This window comes from Macadamia integrifolia, chromosome 12, assembly GCF_013358625.1.
Source record: "Macadamia integrifolia cultivar HAES 741 chromosome 12, SCU_Mint_v3, whole genome shotgun sequence".
Taxonomy (NCBI): domain Eukaryota; kingdom Viridiplantae; phylum Streptophyta; class Magnoliopsida; order Proteales; family Proteaceae; genus Macadamia; species Macadamia integrifolia.
In genome coordinates, this window is record NC_056568.1 from 26336512 (window position 1) to 26358491 (window position 21980).

General features: G+C 41.6%; 2 protein-coding genes across 4 annotated transcripts; one reads left to right on the forward strand and one right to left on the reverse strand.

The window, feature by feature from the left end:
- Nucleotides 1–8055: 8055 nt before the first annotated feature.
- LOC122057226 (probable dolichyl pyrophosphate Man9GlcNAc2 alpha-1,3-glucosyltransferase) lies at nt 8056–11373 on the forward strand. 2 transcript variants are annotated; one of them, XM_042619253.1, is made up of 7 exons: nt 8056–8349; nt 8520–8945; nt 9025–9211; nt 9319–9426; nt 10028–10189; nt 10337–10589; nt 10701–11373. In XM_042619253.1, the coding sequence occupies exons 2-7, from the start codon at nt 8563–8565 to the stop codon at nt 11144–11146; spliced, it is 1539 nt and encodes a 512-aa protein (XP_042475187.1). In that variant the 5' UTR covers nt 8056–8349; nt 8520–8562; the 3' UTR covers nt 11147–11373. The 2 variants fall into 2 exon arrangements, with proteins under 2 accessions (XP_042475187.1, XP_042475186.1); XM_042619252.1 differs by having other exon boundaries at nt 8059–8349; nt 8530–8945.
- A 3158-nt stretch (nt 11374–14531) lies between these two features.
- LOC122057310 (bet1-like SNARE 1-1) lies at nt 14532–21258 on the reverse strand. Of its 2 annotated transcripts, none has more exons than XM_042619363.1 (6): nt 21142–21258; nt 20531–20626; nt 15923–16070; nt 15068–15124; nt 14925–14984; nt 14532–14832 (listed from the first exon to the last, which is right to left on the reverse strand). In XM_042619363.1, exons 2-6 carry the CDS (start codon nt 20542–20544, stop codon nt 14743–14745), a joined length of 369 nt encoding a protein of 122 aa, XP_042475297.1. In that variant the 5' UTR covers nt 20545–20626; nt 21142–21258; the 3' UTR covers nt 14532–14742. The 2 variants fall into 2 exon arrangements, with proteins under 2 accessions (XP_042475297.1, XP_042475296.1); XM_042619362.1 differs by lacking the exon at nt 21142–21258 and adding an exon at nt 20972–21126.
- Between the last annotated feature and the right edge of the window lie 722 nt (nt 21259–21980).

Consider the following 21980-nt stretch of genomic DNA (forward strand, 5'->3'; position numbering starts at 1 on the left):
GCCATTTTGTTCAGATTCGGGCTTAGCCCGGGTGAGTCTTAGGCCAGCCCAAGTTTATTTGCCTCGGGGTTTTGTACTTCATAATAACTTCTTTCATACCTTTATGCAGTGCAAATCTCCAGGGCCAAGGATAGGGATGCTGCTACAGAGAGGCAAGCCCAAATAAGGGAGGCTAGGGCACGGGATGCTCAACAACAATAGAAGTAGAAGAAGAAAGGGGTCCCCACCTCTGAAGCCCCCTTCGAAGAAGAGGGCCAGGGTCGAAGGACCGAACACCGAAGCGGTCCAGGCCCTCGCTGCTTCGGGCCATATCTTGTCGTCTGCCCGAGATGCTTCTCCAGTGGCTAACTTTAGAAGCCCGAGGGCCATGAATGTTCAAGCCGAGGTTGGCTTCGTCCCTTGATGGTCGATCAAGGAGGATGACACGCTGTCCGTCGGGCTTGTAGCTCGTGAGCTAGTACAGAAGGGTAGCCTCCCCCGAGATGCTGCCAAAGCACAATGCCAGGGGACTGCAGCCATGATAACCAGCGCCTGCATCTTCATGGCAGGGGTAAGCTTCAGACTTTGAATTCTTAGTCATTGTCATCGTGACTTTCTGACCATCGGTGTCTTATATAGGCCCAGAACCAAGTGGGTTAGCTGGCGATCCGAGCCGAGGCCTTGGCCCAATACCTTGAGGCTTTCGAACGCGAGAAGTCTACGCTCGAGAATGAGCGTTCGGTCCTCCTCGAGAAGGTGGAGCACTTGGAAGCGGACCTTCTTCATACTTGCCAGGAATGCAATCAGAAGCTTGCAGAGCTGAAGGCGCAGATAAGGGCGAGGGTTCAGGAGGCCAAGGTCTGAGGGGCTGACAAGTATAGGGCCTCTGAGGACTTTCGAGAAGAGGACAAGCGTGCTATTGCCCCTGGGTTCACAATGGGTGCTACCGAGGTCCAAGACTAGGTCCTCGAGCATTACGTAGAGGTCTCCTTTGAGGACAGTGTGCTTATTTTAGAAGAGGAGGGTGTTGAGGTGGCCACAACACCTACCGAGGTGATCGACGTCGACGACGAGGGTTGTAGCGAGGAAGATGAGGTTCAGCTGCAACGCGAGGTGCCTATGACTCTTGGCCATGATGGCTCTGATCGGGAGACCCTCCACCATGCTGAGGACGAGGCTGTGAACCCGACGGACGCCCCCTGAGGCTACCTCTTGCATGTTCTTTCTGACTTTTGGGCTCTTTTTTTTGTAACCTCATCCTTCGGCCTTTCTCTTGTAATCTCAGCCTTCGGGGTTTTTTAATGAATGAATGTTTCAGCTTCTTCGGATACCTTTGCCCTTCGCTTTGTCTTTTTCCATTTTATTCTTGGTCTGTTAAGAGATCTTTAGCCCGTAGGTTTGTGCACGAAGGTTGAAAGGCCTTGTGTCAGCATTCTCCCAGGTTTAATGTGCGTCGACCTGTCTTAGTATACAAGGCTTGGTCCTATTACATAGGCCAATCCGAGGGCATCGGCTAGTCTGAGGGTCGGGGTCTTAAAGGGAGGTCTTGGGCAAGCAAGATTCCACCAAGTGTTGTGTTTCCCCTCAGCTCCAACCAAGGGGGATCTCCTTATGTGTGGAGATCAGGGAGAGTTGTTGATCTGTCCGGCCCTGGGCCGAAAATCCAGTCTAGGGGTGTTCTCTCGGTTGTTACCACCGAGGTGAGGACCTTCGGTTGTGTCCCTCGGCCTTAGCCTGAGCCACCCAACCGAGGAATATTCCAAAATCAATTGCCGTAAACCAACTTACATATTTTCGTAAATAAAATCCTCCGGAGAGCTTGGGATGGAGTGTTACAACTTGGAAGTGCTTAGGTATTCAAAAGATTATAGAATGAAAATGTAAATGTGCTTGCTACTTCACTACTGGTAGAATTTCCTCAAGTTCTTCGAGTTCCATGATCGGGGTATCTTTTCTCCCCCAATAGTCTCCAGGTGATAGGACCCTGGTCGTATTATCCTTGAGACTCTGTAAGGGCCTTCCCAATTTGGAGCTAGCTTTCCTTGGTGCCTCAGGTCTGATATCTCAGCCCTTCTGAGAACGAGGTCACCCATTATGAAATCGTTCCTTCAGACCTTAGAGTTGTAATGCCTCGCAACCTTTTGTTGGTAGGCGGTGATCCTTTCTTGTAAGGCATCTCTGACTTCAGTCAAGAGGTCTAAATTAGCTCAGAGTCCTTTATTGTTTTCTTCTTCATCGTAATACTGAATCTGATGGGTCATGGCTCCTACCTCCACTGGGAGTACAGCTTTGGTGTCGTAGGTTAAAATGAAGGGTGTTTCTCCGGTGGCTGATCTCTCAGTCGTGCGGTAAGCCCAGAGGATGTTGTGTAACTCTTCTGCCCATAACCCTTTTGCATCATCCAATCTCTTCTTTATTCCTTGGAGCAGGGTACGATTGGTTACCTCTGTCAGTCCGTTGGTCGATGGGTAACCAACGGACATTTTTCTATGGTCAAAGCCAAGGGCATCACAAAACAAGCCAAAAGTCAGGTTGGCGAACTGAGTTCTATTGTTCGTTACTACCACCCGGGGGATTCTAAATCGATATACTATCGCCCTCTCGAAGAAGTTCCTTACATTGTTTTCGTGAAGTAGTCTACCACCACCATAACAAACTTTTTTTGCCTCGTGGCCAGGGGGAATGGGCCCAGGATGTCCATTCCCCACATAGCAAATGGCACCAGGCTTGACAGGGAGGAAAGCTTGGTAGAGTGCTGCCGAGGGACGGGGGCGAACATCTGACACTTAATGCACTTCCTGACGAACAACTCCGCATCCTTCCTCATAGTCAACCAGAACAGGCCCTGCCTCAGTACTTTATGGGCCAAGCCCTCGGCTCCCAGGTGTTGGCCACATATCCTTTCATGTACTTTTTGGAGTGCGTACTCACCATCGGCAAGGTTTATGCACTTGAGGTATGGTGTGGTGAACCCTATTTTGTACAGTGTCTTGTTCTTCAATAGGAAGCGTGCTGCCTGCATTCGTACCTTCCTTGACTTGTCCTTGTCCTTGGGGAGTACTCCTTCCTTCAGGTATTCAATTATGGCATCCATCCAGCTAGGACCGTTCTCGTCAATGGGTAACACCTCCTGGGGTTTCTCGGTGCTTGGTTGGGGTAATACTTCAAAATACACCGATCGTCCAAGGTCCATGAAGTCAGAGGTGACCAATTATGACAGCGTGTCTACTCTAGCATTCTCTGCCCGCGGGACCTACCTTACCTCGAATTCCTTGAAGGCCGTTACCTTCTCTCTCACCGTCTTCAAGTACTCAGCCATCCTTAGTTCTTTGGCTTCATAGTCCCCATTCACTTGTCGCACCACAAGTTGTGAGTCACTGTGCACCACTAACTCCTGTCCCATCAAAGTCCATGCCAGATTTATTCCGACTATTAGTGCTTCGTACTCAGCTTCATTGTTGGAGGCATCGAAGTTGAACCATATTGCATACTTGATCTTGAATCCTTCAGGGCTAACAAGTATGATCCCTGCGTCGCTTCCCGTGCTGTTGGATGCACCATTCACATAAAATGTCCAAGTCCTTTTTGCCCGAGCCTCAACAGACTCCTGTGGTTCATCTGAGAGCGTTGTCTCGGCTATGAAGTCTGCTAGGGCCTGTGCTTTTATTGTGATTCTCGGTTTGTACTGAATGTCGAATTCTCCCAATTCTAAGGCCCAGTTTACTAAGCGTGCGGACATATCTGGCCTCTGTAGTATCTTCTTTAAGGGTTGGTCTGTGAGCACACACACCGTGTGCGACTAGAAATACTCAGCTTTCTTGCCGCTATCACCAGGGCATATGTCATTTTCTCCATCTTTCTATATCTTGTTTCTGCGACCGAAAGGGTTCAACTAACGTAATATATTGGCCGTTGTTGTCTTCCTTCTTTCTTTATCAGTACCGCGCTTACTACCACTGCCGATACAACTAGGTATAATTGCAAGGTGTCCCCTGTGTTTGGCTTCGTCAGTAGTGGGGGCGTCGCTAAGTACTCTTTCAATAGTTTGAAGGACTTTTCGCATTTCTCTGTCCACTCGAACTTTTTCGACACCTTCAAGGTTTTGAAGAAAGGAAGGCACTTATAAGCTAACCGAGACATGAACCATCCTAGGGCGGCGACTCTGCCTGTGAGCTTCTGGACTTGCTTCACATTCTGCGGTGATCTCATATATCGAATGGCCTATATTTTCATCGGGTTGGCTTTGATTCCCCTCTCCGAAACGATGAAGCTGAGGAACTTTCCCGATGCTACTCCGAACGCACACTTTGTTGGATTCAGCATCATGCTGTATTGCCTTAATACTTGGAATGCCTTTTCTAGGTCTTGGATATGGTGTTACGCCTTCAAGCTTTTCACTAGTATGTCATCCACGTACACCTCCATGGTCTTTCCAGTCATCCCCTTGAATATATTTTTCATTAATCTTTGATAAGTGGCCCCCGTGTTTTTTAGTTCGAAGGGTATTACTTCATAATAGTAGAGTCCTCCCTCAATCACGAAGGATGTTTTCAAGACATCGGCCTCACACTTCTTGATCTGATTGTACCCTGAGTACGCGTCCATAAAGCTCAGTGCCTCATGTCCCGAAGTGGCGTCGATGAGAAGGTCTATCTTCGGTAGGGGTTAGCTATCCTTCGGGCAGGCCTTATTTAAATCTGTGAAGTTGATGAAGATCCTCCACTTTTCGTTTGCCTTTGGGACCATAACCACGTTGGATATCCATTCGGGGTATTGGATTTCACGAATGAACCTTGCTTCTAGCAACATCTCTATCTCATCATCTATCTTCTGCTGCCTCTCAGGGGCGAAGGTCCTCTTCTTCTGCTGCATCGGCTTTTTGGTCGGGTCAATACTCAGACGATGCTCTATTACCTCTTGGTCTATCCCAGGCATGTCCGAGGCCGACCAGGCGAAGACATCATAATTGCCTTGAAGGAATGAGATGAGTTTTTCTTGTTGCTACCTTGGCATTATAGCCCCGACTTGGAATTGGCGAGTACTATCCCCATCTTCGGCTTCGAATTATATCAGTTCCTCAGCCGGTTCTCCCCTCTGATAATTTGTATCATCGTGTAGATCTTCTATCGGGAGCACCTCGCCTGCTTATGCCTTTCCGCCCTTTCTCCATAAGATGGTGGCGTAGCACCTCCAGGACTCCTCCTGATCTCCTCGACATTCACCGACCCCGTTCTTAGTTGGAAACTTCATTTTGAGGTGTGGTGTGGAGACGACAACCTTTAGTAGGTTTAAGCCAACTCTCCCTAGTATAGCGTTATACGTTGAAGTGATGTTTATTACCAAGAAGTTGATCATAACTGTTACTTGGCGGTCTCCGATGCCGACCCTTACCGATAACTCGACCAACCCTTCTACTTTGATTGGGGCACCCGAGAACCCTTGCAATGGGTGTTCGACCTTCTTCAGCTTTCCTTTGTCTAGACCCATCTTTTGGAAAGCTTCAAGGAATAGGATATCAACTGAGCTGCCGTTATCTACCAAGATCCTTTTTACTTTACAATCGGCTACGATCGTGGTGATTACCAGGGCATCGTCATGCGGCTTCTGCACCCCTTACAGGTCGTCATCTGAGAAGGAGATAACTGTCCTCGTCTTTGCCTTCTTGTTTGATCATTTAGCTACATGCACGCTTCTTGCATAAGCTTTTGCTTTCCTGGCCGAGATAGAACTTTCTTCAGCGATTAGGCCTCCACTGATAGTTGCTATAATCCTGTTGGGCTTTTATGATCATCACGGGGGCAATGGTCAGCTTCATCGGATGTCCGGTCCCCTTGCCATTCCTGATTTCCTCTGAGGGCTAGCCTCCTTCTTTCACGGTGACCTCTACCGTCTCTTTGGCGGTTGTCCTTGCGGTTATTGCCGTCTTAGGCATCCTCCTTTTTGCGGTCTACGAATCGACCTAGAAATCCTCTTCGGATCATCCCTTCTATCACTCCCTTCAGGTGCCAACAATCTTCGATGTCATGGTCGTGATCTCTGTGGAAGTGGCAATACTTGTCCATATTGCATCTCTCTGGATGTCGTTCCATCTTCCCTGGTCACTTCATAACTTTGGCATATGGGGTCTCTTTTATTTGCATCAACACATCTGTCCGTCTCTAGTTTGGTGACGTATATCTCTCGAACTTCTTTGGCGGACTGGGTGCCCAATCACATTCGGCCTTTCATCTCTTACCCTCAGAAGGTTTGTCATCACCCCTTGAGGTCCTTTTCCTCCCGATCTTCGCTTCAGCTTTCTCATCAGCTTGAAGGGTTTCTTCCATCTGAATATACTTATCACACCGAGCCCTTAACTCAGATAAGTTATTCGGTGTATGCTTTGCCAAAGACCTTTTTAGCTCTTTATCTTTGACGCCTCCCAACAACGCCATGGACTCTTCTTTCAGGTCCAAACTTCTAATAGTGATCTTCTCCTGCTGAAAGCGCTTCATGTAGCTTCGTAGTGACTCTCCTTCATGTTGTTTGATGTTGGTCAGGTTCAATGTGGTCTTCTGAAGGGGTTAGCTGCTGGAGAATCCCTTTACGAAGAAGTAACTCAAATCACTGAAGCTGTGAATCGATTTCGTCGGCAGGCAGTTGTACTATAACCTTGCCGCTCCTTTGTTAAAGGCAAGGCATGACACATGATGTTTTTCGAGACTCGCTGGAACTGCATCGCAACCTTGAAGCCTTCTAGATGATCGACGGGGTCCCCAGACCCATCGTAGATGTCATATTTGGGCAGATAAAAATCGATCGGGAGTGGGTCCCTCATGACCTCATTTGCTAGAGCCGTGTCATTGGTGAGGTCTGGCTCGCGAGTTCCTGTCTAGTTTTTTGCTACCTTCCGAATCTCGTCTTTCAGGTCTAGGATCATCTACTTCAACCCCGAGTCCCCATGTCCCTGTCCGTCTCCTTGGCGCGATTCCTCATGCCTGGCCTCGGTGGCGCACCTCATCCTTTCTTTGGGTGCGGGGCTTTCCCTCATTGCTCGATTTCGAGGATTTCAATCGGACCTTATAGATTTTGAACTAGTCCTGTCCTCTTCTTGATCTCGCTCTGGCTAGACATGGGAGCCTCGCGGTGCTCTGCCGATCTTATGAGAGACGACTTTGGAGACCTCCTTCATTGTCTCGGCCATTTGGTCATACTTCTCTTGAAGGGCATCGAACTATTCCCTCGTCACATATTCCTGTGCCCTAGGAGGTGTGGAGGATTACTATTTTCGCGCACTGAATATCCGACCGAGCGCTGGTCCCTCAAGGAACATTCCCAATCGTTGTTTCCCCGTTTTTCATTGATTTCCATCGAGGGGGGAGCCCTCCTGAAGGTTCCCCCTCATCCATATTTAAGCTCGGCACTGCTCTTGTTTTCTGACGATTGTAGGTCTTCCCCACCATTACTCTGTCGTTTCTCACGGACGGGGCCAATCTGTTACCGCCAAAAATCTGTACGAGGTTGAGAACCAATCCTGGACAAACACAGAAGGCAAAGGCCCGAAGGTGTCTCCCGGATTAGTCCTCCGACGCCCAAGTTAGAGATCGGCAGAACAGTTTTTTCCAAGAGTAATAGTGTGTGTGACGACTTACCTCATTCTCTCCTTTTGGGTTCCCTCTTATAGGGTTTAGGGTTTAGGGAGTCCCACTCGAACGCTTTTTCCCCCTTACCCGAGTCCTACTCGGATACGTCCTACTCCCCTTCGAGGGGGGGATCTTCCCTCTCCAGGTATCCTCTCCTCACGTAGTTTGAACCCTCACAGCCTCTACCGGTTGGGCAACGCGTGTCCTTCCCTCGGATGTCACGTGTCCTTGTTTCACAGGGTGATTGATTCGGGTGTATCAGATGTGTACTAAGGTGTTCACCTGATCAGATTTTTAAACCGAGGGGATTGTTCTCCCTGGGGCGCATAGCTCCTGTTTGCCCTTGACACAATAGAATACAAAATGAGAACCCAATTCTTCCTAATTGATACTCAATACATGTGCTCTCATTAGCCAACATTAGCCAACGTATTGGTGCAGGCATGTTCACCTACAGATAACTTTCTTTAAACAAACATGCCCAAACTCGTTATCACGCAATGAGTTGCACCGAGAGCATTGAGCATTCACTCATCCGTTGACTTGCCGAGTCCTAAACTCTGCAAAAATAAAAAGTCAGTCTCAATTCCCAAATCCCAACTGTCTGCAGGGTCTTCCACATTCTCTCATCCCCCAGTTCCCAGTTCTATCTATCAATGCTGATCGGAGATTGAAGGAATTTTGAGGGAAATTTCCCATCAACGCTCACGGTTCCTGCAATTCAATCGTAACCATCATTGTTGGTAACTTGGTATGGTAGAAATCCCTTTAATTTCTTCTTGTTTTTTGTTTTGAAACTGAAAAAGTTAATCTAAGATGCAAGAAAAGTGGTTATACTACAGTAGGTCAAGAATACAACAATGGTGGATTTTAATCTTGAGTTACTCCAATCCTTTTTATCTCTTCCTAACGTTGCTTCAGCTTTTTCCAGATTTCAAGTGGGGGACAAGTGGACTGAGAAATAATGGGGAAGAAGGCAGTGAAGGAGGTTGATAAGTGTGATGTTTGGTGGTGGTTGGCTAATGGAAGTTGTAGGGTTTCATTCCTTTGCATCGCCATTTTTGCTTTGTTGATGCGGGTGGGGGTTTCCTTCCATCCCTACTCAGGTGCTGGAGATCCACCCAAGTATGGTGACTATGAGGCGCAGAGGCATTGGATGGAGATAACCCTTAACACTGCTACCAGGGAATGGTACCGCAACAGCACCACCAATGATCTCCACTATTGGGGCCTTGACTACCCTCCCCTTACTGCCTACCAGAGCTATATCCATGCTCTCTTCCTTAACTACTTTCATCCTGATTCTGTTGCCCTTTTCACCTCTAGGGGTCATGAGTCTCCTCTTGGGCGAGTTCCATTCACTGTCTGAATTATTTTATGCATAATTATATTTGGGTAAGATCTTAAATGCTCTTATTTCTTGCAGAAAGCTTCTAATGAGGTGGACAGTGTTGTCCTCAGATGCCCTTATCTTTTTCCCTGCAGTTCTATTTTTCATCATGGCATACTACACTGGTCGCCGCCACAGTGGCCACAAAGAAGACATGGCATGGCATCTTGCTGTGATTTTAGTGAGCCCATGTCTTATCCTAATTGATCATGGCCATTTTCAGGTCTGAAGGAATTTTGCATCAAAATTCAGTTTCTACTTCCCTCTTTTTTCAACTTTATATACTATGCATCAGGAGAATAGAATAAACTCATACGGGTTCCTTGCCAGTACAACTGCATTAGTTTGGGGTTTACAGTTGGAGCTGTGGCTGCCATCTTCTCTGAAAACAATTTGGTAGCTTGTTTCTTGTTCAGTCTCGCACTCAACCATAAACAGGTTTGTTTATCTCTCTAGTGCTGCGGTAACCACTTACCTAAATTTTCTTTGTTTCTCTCCCCCTTTTATAGTTTTCTAGTTAATGTATGGTTGAATTCACTTGGTTTATGAATTTAGTTTGTTGAAATTTTTTGATTGGCTTTGAAGTTTTGAAGTAGGGTTAAGAACCACAAATCTCTTTATGATAAACAGATCCATATTGCAATATCATTATGATGAATAGTTCCTACAAAGGATCAGACTAATGACGTCAATACTGGAATTCTCAATGTAGATGCTACATAGTTGTGTTCAATTGCTTGAAAGAGTTACTCGCTTGGCTTGACACAATCATTAACTAGGTCAAAAGTCCCTTTGTTGGATAATCTGGCAACAATAATTTATAAAAAAAGAGCATCCCAATGCGCGAGGATCCTGGTACGGCAGGGTCTGGGATGGGCAAATGTATGCAGCCTTAACCGTCTGCTTCGCAGGAGAGGCAACAATATTTTATCATGTATCACAATTCATGGAGTTATGACCTTATTTACCTTCTGTAAATAGTAAGTAATTATTTTTTGCCGTTATTTATATTTGGGTGTATTGTTTTGGTTTCTTGCAGATGAGTTTATATTTTGCACCTGCATTTTTCAGCCATCTCTTGGGGAAATGCTTCAAGCGTCGGTATCCGTTGCTTGAGGTGTTAAAACTGGGCTTTACAGTTATTGGAACATTTGTTCTTAATTGGTGGCCTTATCTTTATTCAACAGAAGCATTTAAGGAGGTAAGGCCAGAATGGGATCCCACCCTGTTCTGGTTTGTACTCTCTTTCTCAAGTATATATATAATCTTTGGTTGCGGATCCTTCTATGTTCTTCCTGCGATAAATTACTTGTGGTGATTTATGTTATTTGTCTGATGGATGAAATAGGTTCTCTTTCGCCTGGCTCCTTTTGAGAGAGGGTTATATGAGGATTATGTGGCTAACTTTTGGTGTACCACTTCCATGCTTATAAAATGGAAGAAATTATTCACAACACAATCACTGAAGCTTCTCAGCTTCAGTGCAACTGTTCTTGGTATTCTTCCCTCCATGGTTCGGCAGCTAACATCTCCAAGTGATCAGGGTTTTCTATATGCACTACTAAATAGTTCATTTGCATTCTACTTATTCTCATTTCAAGGTATGATCTATGAAACATCCTTCTCCTTTTTGAGATTCTTTCTCCCTTGGACTCTTTTTGGGTATGTTTTCTGAGAATTAGCTGCAATGTTGCTTATGGAAAAAATGACAGTTCATGAGAAGTCTATCCTGTTGCCTCTTTTACCGGCAAGTCTGTTGGCTTTGGAAGAGCCTCTTCTTTTCAAGTGGTTCACATTCTATGCCATGTTCTCAATGTATCCCCTCCTTTGCCGTGACCATCTGATTTTACCATACATGGCTCTACTTGCACTGTTCCTCCTTATTTACTATTCGTCAGGTAGCAGACAAGGTGGAAGGGAGGTTTATCTCCCCAAATGGGCAGGGTTTGTGATGTCCCTACTTCTCTTGTGCTCTGTTCTACTTCATCTCATCTACTTGACATTTCAGCCTCCAGAGAAGTATCCTTTCTTCTTTGAGGCCATGATTATGTTTCTTTGCTTCCCTCAATTTGTTTTGCTTACTCTTTACACAAATACAAAACAATGGAGGTTGTCGAAAAGCCTTAATTGGATGGAGAGGGAAAAGAAACTTGTTTGAGTTCCATACATCAATTTGCATGTATGTGAACATATTTGAGGTTTAAATTAAACTAAGTTCTTTGGTTTTGTAACATGTGTTTTCATTCTCTTTTGGCAAAACCATCTTGCAACCTTTTGATTCCTATTTTATTCTTTCAATCACTTTGTAAAGTTAAAACAACTTAGGTGCAAATGTTTTAAGCTACCATTAATCTTCAAATTTGATACCTTCTCTTCCAAACTCCACTCAGCTTGTACAGTTTGTACTTGGAAGCTAACAACAGCTGATATGCACAGGAAGAAAAAAAATGATTGCTGAAAGGATAATTGATTGTTGTGGTGTCTTGATTTGCGAGGGTGATTGTCCAAAATATAAAGAATAGGGCAAAATGAGTGAAAGGAGCTTTCCCCACTCAATTAGAGTGCTTGTCCTCTCTCTCCCTCTCTCTCCTGGTAATTTTCCTAGTATTTGTTTGACATTTGTGTTAGTCTGATCTTCTGGCACCAATGTGGAGGATTAAAACATTCTTTGATCTGGATATAGTTTATCCAATTGTATGAGCCTCATTTTGCCACCATTATTATTAATGATACTCACGTCCTACTTGCTGAGGGATTGAGATATTCAATGCCAATTGTTCTATTCCTTCAGAAAATATATCTAAACTGTTATAACAATCATCTGAAGAAGAGTTTTCTTTAAGCATCTTTACATACCACACCTAAACGTAATTAGTCTCAATGGACATCAAAAGGGACGGTTCGTTAGATGGGCATGACGAAAGGGAGGGGTTTTGGCAGGCAACACTTAATTAAAACCAAATATTAAGTTAGACTGCTAAGATAACGTTTGGTTGAATGAAAAAAATTTCTGACAAGTTGCATCCAATGCTAACCTTTCTATGGACAAGGTGTGGGTTCCTGTGGGTTTGTTGGATGCTGTTAAAGAGATACCAAGATTTACGTCTTGGGATTTTTTTTTTTTTCATAAAATAACAGAAAACTAGATTAATCTAAAGTAGTTACATCATGGTCATAGAGTTCATTAGAGTTACAAGCCATATGAAATAAGTTCATAACTGGATAATCTTCTGCTGCCTTATGGTGAAATGATTGTCTATGAAAGAGATGAAATCTCATGGAATTTTGCAAAATATAGGAGAGATTAAGTTTCTTCGATACGGAATGGAATTAGGTGAATTAAAACCTTGTTTGTATACCAAACTTCTTGTATATTCCATTATTTGGCAGTAGTTTTCCTCAATCTTGCCAGGATTCTCTCCGCTTCTGTTGCTTCACTCTGAGTATTTGTAGTAGTATTTGAGCTGATGAACCTAAACTGGTCTTGTGACATAATTCCGAATGCCCATTCTGAAGCTGAGTTTAAAATATTAGTTGCTTCATCATAAACCAAAGTTGAGTAGGTCAAAAAAGGTAGTGAAGCATTAGTACATTTAGGAAAGATATGTAAATCAGCAATCCACTTATTTATTTTACGTCACACATGCATTGGATTTGGATTACCTTTGGATGCAATGATGTCATTCAGATGTCATATAAAAATATATGGTGATGGCAAAAACATTGAAAACCCATTTAAGATCTGATTTTGAGACATTTTTTTGATAAAATAAATACTTTACCGTCTCAAAGAAATAATTCGCATTGATATTCTATAACCTTAGTCCAAGAGGTCCTGCTGCCCAAATATACCTCGAGAATTCACAATTAATAAATAAATGGAGAGAGGATTCAGTAAAGTTATTGCAATAAACACAAGTTCTGTCAATGGTCATCCACTGTCCCAAAATTTCCTTGACTGTTATTCCATTTTGTAAGGTTGGCCCAAAAAACATTTTGAATTTGGGATGGATTTTTAGTTTCTGTAGAAACTTCCACCATCAACTTGATATGCCTCTTACTGTCACCCGCCGACCTTGATTTTTTTGGATAAAAATGGCTCCTGCTCTTGTACAGAAAGAGCCTCGTGGTGTTAACGAGCACACACATTGATCATTCTGTAGGGAGGGACGAATTTGGGTAATAGAAGGAATCAAAGTTGGGTGAATTGAAGCTCCCAACTCCTCCATTTTCCAAGATTGATTTTCAATAAATTTATTGACTTTATCAGGAGTAACTATGGTCTGAACATTTTAAACTGTGATAAACCTGAACCTAAATTTTCGGTCATACCAAAAATAGGTATAAACTCCATTTCCAATTTTTGAGACAATGCATTTTTTGAGGATAGGTAACATTGAGACTATGGCGTTCCACATCCAGGATCCGCGTCTTTGAAAGGCCTTTGGATCAAACATGGATCTATTTGAGCAATATTTGGCTCTCAGCACTTTAGCCCATATTGCCGTCTTAGGAGTTAATACTTTGTTGGTGGCTCTTTCCTATTCCCACTGCTCAAAGTTTCCAAAGAATCCCAATTGTTAGATCATAGTCCGTTCCAAACCCCACCCTCCACAAAGTCACAGCACACTCAATTTTTTAAGGTCCCGTATCAGTCATATAGACATGGGACTAATACCACATCGATTTTGAAAAAGATTTGATATGGGTTGATGTGATCCTAGATCCCCTCACATTGTAAAGCCATTTATGAGGTTGAGTTCTTCTAAGGTCATATCGCAACTTTTCATGTTTTTGTACAAAATGATACTCCCAGAGATGCTATTGACCCCTTTCTTACAGTTTAAGTTCACTCCAGCTTTGACATGTAGATCAAATTTCACATAAAATATTTCATTTTGAGGATTGACCTCAAGGTCCTCAATGTAATGATAATGTTGCTCCAATGTGACCCAGTAGCCGTGGGTTCAAGTTGGAGAAAAGCTTCTTTGTGATGCGGAGGGTAAGACAGCATATGTTATAACCCTCACTAGACCCCATAATGGTGGGAGCTTAATGCACTGGGTAACCCTCACCAGCCTATCTTACTGAATATTGCTTCCCTTGAAACCTAAAACAATGGTGGAATATCAATATAATTAAGCTTAAGAATACTGTAGCTTGATCTTTATAGACGCATTTACCCTGGCAATCAGTTGAGATATTTATGGTAGACAATAACCTTCCACTGTCATATTTCCAAACTGATCACTGTGTGGATGATCCATTTTATAGTCCTGGTCTGTGCCTTATGCACGACGGCTCTTGAAAGGAGGAATCATCAAACTCTGATACTCAAATGATGACAATCAATACCTATGATTGGTAAAAACCCTCCTAAATCCAAGACACAAAGCAAAGAGAGAGTGATTGAAAAGAAAAACCCATAGAAAGAGATTTTGGTGCCTTTGTTTTGAATCAAGATGAAATGGAATTCATCAACAAAAGAAAACGCATAAGGAAAAGAAAGAAAAAAAGGGGGGGGGGCAAAGAACAGATAAAGATGCAGGAAATGAGGAACTGCAATCCTTTCCAATACACATACAAGTCGAATACAGTGGAGTACATACTTTGTGAACTCACATACAGGGATATATCTTACAGTGGGGGACCATTGTTATCTAGTTGGATATTAGATGTATGAAGGAGATAATGGTCCTTCCATTCTAGCAAACCTTGCAGTTGCACTTTTTAGGTAAATCTTCAATACATTGATCATCTAGTCAGATAATATATAATCAGGAAGATGACAACGAAAGACGCCACAAGTGTAAACATTCTCCTGCTTGATTTGGTCTCAAAAGCCTACACCAGTAAAGATTCATACTCAACAATGAAAAAGAGAAGGAATGGTTTCACAAAACAAAAAAAGAGGACATGGAATCTTCTCTGCATACCGACTTGAATCGATCCATAGTTCCAGACAGGATACCCCTAGATGCATCCATATCATTGCCCTGGTTAATGAATATAATCCTCGTAAGAACAAAGACAAGCAAATACCTTTCAGTCAACCATAGACAATTCGGTTTAAACTTACCATTCGATCCAGTACACGGTTATGACTCTCAACCTCCTCGTGTATGTCTCCAGTCAACTGTTAATATATAAGACCATGAAATGTATCAGTACTCTCTTTGGTGACATACTGATGAAGCATGCAGACTTTTTAATGGGCTAAAATTATAACTCTTAATTGATCCAGAGAGAGGACCCCTTTTTTGTAAATGTGAATGTACCCTGATTACCCAATAAACCAACCGCACTCTATCTTACCAACTTAGTTTAGGTAAGGATTTTTCTGGTTGTGGTGCCCATGTGGAATGCATAGATGTGCCATGCCATAGAATATGGTGAGGAACAATATGAAGAGATAAGGAGACCCAAAAGGGGGCCTTGGGGTCTACTGATCCACAAAATTTCAACCCCTTCCAACCTGCCATGTGGCAAGACTAGGTGGCTGTCCAAAGATTCCTTTTTGGACCACCATCCACGAAAACTGCACCCTATTTATAATTATGGTACACAACAAATTTCGAACAACTTCTTGATACAACAGAAGGTTACAAGCCAAATATCCTAATGACTGGAAACTAATTTGAAGTTTAGAATGGCTTCTTGTTAGCCTGGAAAATCTGTATGTTATCTACTTTTAGAACATACACGAGATGCAAATTATTCACTTCGTAAAAGATCATAGCATAGAAAAAGAAACAATTATATACAGTTAAAATAAAAATTTCACCATGAACCAGGATGCAAATCATGTATTATGGGACAATACAAACACATCCTACATCCTGCCATAGTCAAGAAGACAAGCCACAAACACATAATTAATGGTATAACAAAAATTGATTTTAATTAATGGTATAACAAAAATTGATTTTCTTACTCTCTTCAGTATATTGACTCTGTCTTGCAATCCATCCACAGCTCTATCATTGTCATGTTCATCAATTTCATGGGAAGCGTATGATGAGGAGGCTCTGATCCCACCCTCCTCAATGCCATCAAAGAGAGCAGTTCTATGGTTACGCTCCCTGCAAATCAGCATATAAAAATAAGCAATGGAAGCGATGAACAAAAAAATATCCCAACTTAATGGGGTCGGCTACATGGATCCAAGCAAGGACTGGGAAAAGGAAAAGTAAGTGAAAGGAAACAAATAATATAAATAGTAACGAAGTAGAACACGGCTAGATGGGGTCAACTACCTGGATCCTTGATGCAGTTTAGTTTCCTAAATAGGCTTGTTTTATTAGGAATAAGCTTAGGGTTGGGTTCCATACATATTGGGCCTTTGATCCCATGTGTTTTGAGTGTAATAGACCACTTTTATGGGTCTAAAAGGGAGGGTCTAAGATTGAATACGGGATTCAGTGATTTGTTTCCTTTTTCTTTAGTTTCCTTTTTAGATGGGGTTATTTAGTTTCTAATTTCAGTACCTAGTTAGTTTCCAATTTTTAATCATAAGTTAGTTTCTATTTTCAGTTTTAGTAACTAAAGGACTTTCTATTTTGTAAGTTTCTAATTTTAGATTTAGTAACTAGGTGAGTTTCTAATTTTTTGTTTCCTATTTCAGTTTTTGGAAACTAAAGTTAGTTTCTATTTTCTTGTAATCCCATCATTATTATAAATAAAGGAGAGCTCTCATCATAGAGAGACAATTTTGATTTTGAAAAAAAAAGAACCTGCTGCTGGTCGCTGCCATGCATCTACTGGATTTTCTGTGTGTGTGATCACAGAACAAGGCTGGTGTTTGATCCGGTTGACTCCTTGCGGCGTGAAGTCCAGGAGGGTTTCTATAAGTCTTCTTATTCTCTTTTAAGTTTGTTTCAAGGTTTTACTGTTGTCAAACAATCAGTTATTTATAACTTTAAATTTTTTGCCCAGAAATTCTGAAACAGAGCCTTCGGTCTTTTTCTGCTGGAGCCAGTTCCAGCCACTGATTGGTTTCCAAACTGTGGTTGATTACTCCCCTGTACTCCCTTAAGAATCAAACCAAAGCAGGCCTAATTCTGTGCTGCCATTATAGAGATATTCGAAATCTCCAGAATTTTGCCCTGTAGTGATTCTGCCAGAATACAACCAGAATCGATAGCCTGATTTGTCTTATTCTGTTATGTTATTTTTCTGCTGTTGTTTTGGGACTGTTGCCTCTTATTACTACTGCTGGTTTAAACTTATTTGATCTACTGATATCTGACCTAAGTGGCATTGATTACTGTGATCGATAGTTACTGGTTTCTTCTTTTTCTGTTGGTTGATTATCGCTGGAATATGGGGATTGGTTTTGGTTGTTCTTTGGTCTACAAGTTCCTGTTGTTTGGGTCTAGTTTGACTTGTCAAATCTAGTCCTACATTAATCCTGGATCGCCGATCCGCTCTATTCGATGCCATACTTGGAGTAAGGCCCAATCTCTGCATGTATTTTCTCATCACCTCTCCTATGGTCATATTTTGCCTGCCCCTAGCTTTTTTACATCCATTATTTGGATTAGATCACTCCTCCTTATTGGTGCATCCAATGGCCTCCATTGAACATGGTTACCATCTCAAATGACTTTCTCGAAGTTTATCATAAATTGGGGCAACTCCCAAGTCCGCTCTAATGCTTTTATTTTTTCTAGTTTTCCTGCACATCCATTTTAACATTCTTATCTCATCCACACATAGCTTATCAATATGCAGCTCTTAACTGCCCAACATTCCGCACCATATATCATAGTCAAGCGTACGACTGTCCTATAGACTTTCCCTTAAGTTTTATAGGGACACGTTCGTCGCACAAAACTCTGGTCGCACTTATCCACTTCGTCCATCCCACTTTACTTCTATGTAACACATCATCCTCTATATCGCCTTCCTTATTTATGATATATTCCAAATATCTAAAATAATCACTTTGCGGTATCACTCTCCCCTCAATAGTTACCATGTTATTATCCATCATAGTGTGGCTAAAGTACACATCAAATACTCCGTTTTTGTTCTACTTATCTTCAAACCTCTTGATTCCAAAAATGATCTCCATAGCTCCAGTTTAGCATTGATCCTTGTATTTGTGTCATCCAATAGTACAATATCATAATGAACAACATTATTTGGTTTAAAGGTCATATCCCTCGTCACAGCTTCACAGCTAGGCAAACCATCTCCAACTGCCCCCCCACGCAGTCCTTCCTCATTTATCGGCATATTCAGGTCCCCTCTTCTTAATGTCTCTGATGGAACGATATTGAAGATGTCGACCATCTTTTCTTCTCTTGCCCTTTTTCTTCCTCTGTCTAGAAGAGGGTCCTTAGTTCCTACTGGCTGTCCCATATGAGAATTCTCCCTTTAGCAAGAGAATGCATATGTGTAGACACGACTTTTGGCAGCTCCTCCATTTGTAATAATACTGCGGGAAAGCTTGCCTTTTGTGCCACGATCAATCATATTTGGATGGAGCGTAATCTCCGTATATAGTGTTCCAACTCTCGATCTTTTGATAATATTTGGAAGGGCATCTATTTTAATGTTAGCTCCAAACTTGGTTGTCTTCGCCATCGTCTGGTCTTTGACTTCCCAAGGAACATGCTCATTGTTGTCTCCTAGGGGCCTCCCTATTGCTATTATTACCCCCTTGATGTTCGCTTCTCCTTTTGTTGGGCTCTTTGCCCTTTAATGTTTTTTGCCCTCTCTTGAGTGCTCGCGCCTTTCATTAGGCTCCGCCCCCACCCCTCTTTCCCTTGTATATTATTCTTCTTGGTAATGAATTTATTTATTCATTAAAAAATAAAAAATAAAATCCATGGAACCTCTCCTTGAATCCTTTTGGTCAACTCATCCATTACAAGCACAAATAGGTAAGGGCTTAAAGCTGATCCTTGATGGAGCCCAATAGTAATTAGGAACTCACTCATTTGGCCACCTTTGATTTTCACACTAGTCACCACTTCATCATAGATATCTTTAATTATATCTGTATATTTGCTCGACACCGTTCTCTTCTCTAGAACATGTCATATTAACTCTCTGGGGACCCTGTCGTAAGCCTTTTCTGAGTCAATAAAGACCATGTGTAGTCCTTTCTTGGCAGTTCTATAGGTTTCCATGAGTCTCCTGAGAAGGTAGATAGATTCTATGGTAGATCTACCTGATATAAAACCAAATCGGTTAATTGAAACATCATATCTCTTCTCAAGCGGGCTTCAATAACTTTCTCTCAGAGCTTCATAGTATGGCTCATAAGTTTTATGCCTCTATAGTTGTTGCAATCTTTAATATCCCCTTTGTTTTTATAGATGGGAACAACGGTGCTCCTCCTCCACTCGTCTGGCATTTTCCTTGTGCTCATTATCTTGTTAAAATGGTTGGTTAACCATGATACACCACAAAGTCCTAAGCTCTTCCAAACTTCTATTGGGACTTCGTCTGGGCTAGAATCTTACATGATTTATCTTTCTTAAGGCATCTTTAACCTCAACTACACCAATCTTACGTATATATAACGGATGCACTCTCCCACTATAAACCTACTCAAGCTGTCTCCATCTAAGAACTTGCAAAAAGAATGACCTATCTTTTCATAATGTCTTCATCATTTACAAGCACCCTAACATCCTCACCTTTGATACACCTAACATGCTCAAAATTTCTCCTCTTCACATAATAAAATGTGCATTACGATTATGCCACTAAGAAACAAAAAAAATCCCTACCAACACTTATTAGACCAAAAGCCTAATAAAACATATTCTTCTAGTAAAACAGTAGTACAATACAATAGTATCATATTAACAGCAGAAAATAAGCAATCTATATAGAGTTATTACTTATTTCTAAGAAAAATTCTCTGAACAAATTATGCAGCCTGTACATATAACTAAAAAGGAATCGAAATCCGTCTTTGAACTAAGTTATCAAGTCTGTACAAATAACTAAACATAATATTCAAAACTCCTCTTTGAACTAAGTTATGCAGTCTGTACAAATAACTAAACATGCTATTCAAAACCACTCTTTGAACCAAGTATCTTCAAAAACCAGTACAGACAACTAAAAATCCAGAAGTGACTAGTGAAGAAAATGAACCAACAACGGCCATCAAAAAAATTTGTAGTGAGAAAATGACAAAATATTAAAGAAAACAGTTTTATTTGCTTTAGTTTTATAACATAACCAGAGGTGGAAGATTTGAGGAACAAAAAATATGAGGCACAATTGAGGAACACGGTTATAAATTTTAACCACATGTGGAAAAAAAAGGGAGAGAGAAAGCTGACAATCTCTTCATCTTATTCATCCAAAAAAAAAAACAATCTCTTTATCTTGTCATTTCAGATAATTTAGCCCAGAATTACAAATCCAGCATGAATGTATTACTTCATCTAATTCAACACAAATTTACAAATCTAGGATAATGGCAGGCAATTAGCTTAATCACAATGGAACTGAATCATCGACCAAATGAAACAGCAGAGGATAAATGACAAAGGGAAAGTAACCAGAGACAAACCTCCTGGGATTCATGGCTCGCAAGGTTCAGATTCCTTTGCTCTTTCTTTCCCTTCTTGAAAACAGTTAGATCGGCTATCAGTAGTATATGGTCACCCTACCAAGAAATTCAACAAAATACCCAACATGAGCGATTCTGCGAGAATTGCACAAAGAGATTGATACAAAATACGATCTACTCGTAATAAGAACTTAAATCAAAATCGAACCAAAGCATGCAAAGAAAATTACTAAAACTCATTAACAAAATGCGGAAAGAAAGAAAACTCTATAAACAATTAGTTCGAAAGAAATTGAGAGGAAAGAACGAGATTGAAGGATATCATAAATTACAAAATCAAAAACTGTGAAAAATGTTGCAGAGAACTGACAAGAAGATGATAAAAAAGAGAAATTCTCACAGACAAAGACGTAAAACTTAAATTTGTAGATGCAGATCAACCTGTTTAAGCATAAATGAAATCGATAAAACATCATCACCATAAGCTTTCGATGAATTTCTCTGACAACAAATTTCGAGATCAAGTTCAGATCTGAATACGAACTAACGCTTATCCTTTCTCTTTTGTTAATTTCAAATTAAAGGCATAAATAAGGAAAAAAGGAACGTACTTTCGCCGGAGGGAAGCTGTCGGGAATCCACCGAAAGCAAAACGAGAGAGCGACTGCCACGGATTTACTTCTGTAATTAATTTATGGAGAAAAAAAAAAAAAAAAGGAAATAAATGGGCCAACTAGGAATTGAGATGTAAAGCCCGGTATATAAATGGGCTAGGCTTGGCATATAGTGGTTCTAGCATGAGCCCAGACCACGTAAAGCCTTGAAAACTTTATTTTATCGGAGAAATTTAGGGGTGTCAATCGCTCAGTTTGGTATCGTAAATTTTGATAAGAGAATGGATGAATCCGAAACTAAATCAATAAAAAAAGGTTTGATTTCTGATGTCCACCAGTCTTCTGCAGAAGCAACTACAATTATTGAAAGATTGATCTGGCTACGATTACCTCTGATCTTTCTAGAGGCATATTGGGCACTGCTTTGATTACAGCAACAATAACGTCACCATTACGAGCATATCGGCAATTACTGGCTCCTATGATTCGATTACACATCAATTCTTGAACCCCGTTGTTGTCCGCTACATTCAAATGGGTATGAGGTTTGGGAGCCAAGAATAGAAAAAAAAAATATCAAAAAAATTAAATTAAATTTAAGGAGAAAGATACACACAAAAAAAAATCCATGTATAATTATGATTTTGGTCTTATTGTCTTTTATATATATATATATATATATAATCTACAGTCTGAAGAATTTACTAGAAGACCCTTTTTGGAAAAACAAAGTGTTTGGCCGACACTTGTGGATATGTCCAAAAAGGTGGGCCAGCCAAAGTTTGAAAAAGAAGACCAGATTTGAAAAATATCAGCAGACTTATCCGGACTTCCGG

Bases quoted from the DNA above. Each gene is read 5' to 3' on its own strand.
- LOC122057310 (XM_042619363.1), bottom strand. The intron at 15,125-15,922 runs GTAAGAAAATCA...ATATATTAACAG, and splicing joins GAGTCAATATACTGAAGAGA to TTGACTGGAGACATACACGA. The intron at 14,985-15,067 runs GTAAGTTTAAAC...TTCATTAACCAG, and splicing joins ACCGTGTACTGGATCGAATG to GGCAATGATATGGATGCATC.
- LOC122057226 (XM_042619253.1), top strand. From the start codon at position 8,563: ATGGGGAAGAAGGCAGTGAAGGAGGTTGATAAGTGTGATGTTTGGTGG. The intron at 9,427-10,027 runs GTTTGTTTATCT...GGTTTCTTGCAG, and splicing joins TCGCACTCAACCATAAACAG to ATGAGTTTATATTTTGCACC. The intron at 10,190-10,336 runs GTAAGGCCAGAA...TGGATGAAATAG, and splicing joins CAACAGAAGCATTTAAGGAG to GTTCTCTTTCGCCTGGCTCC.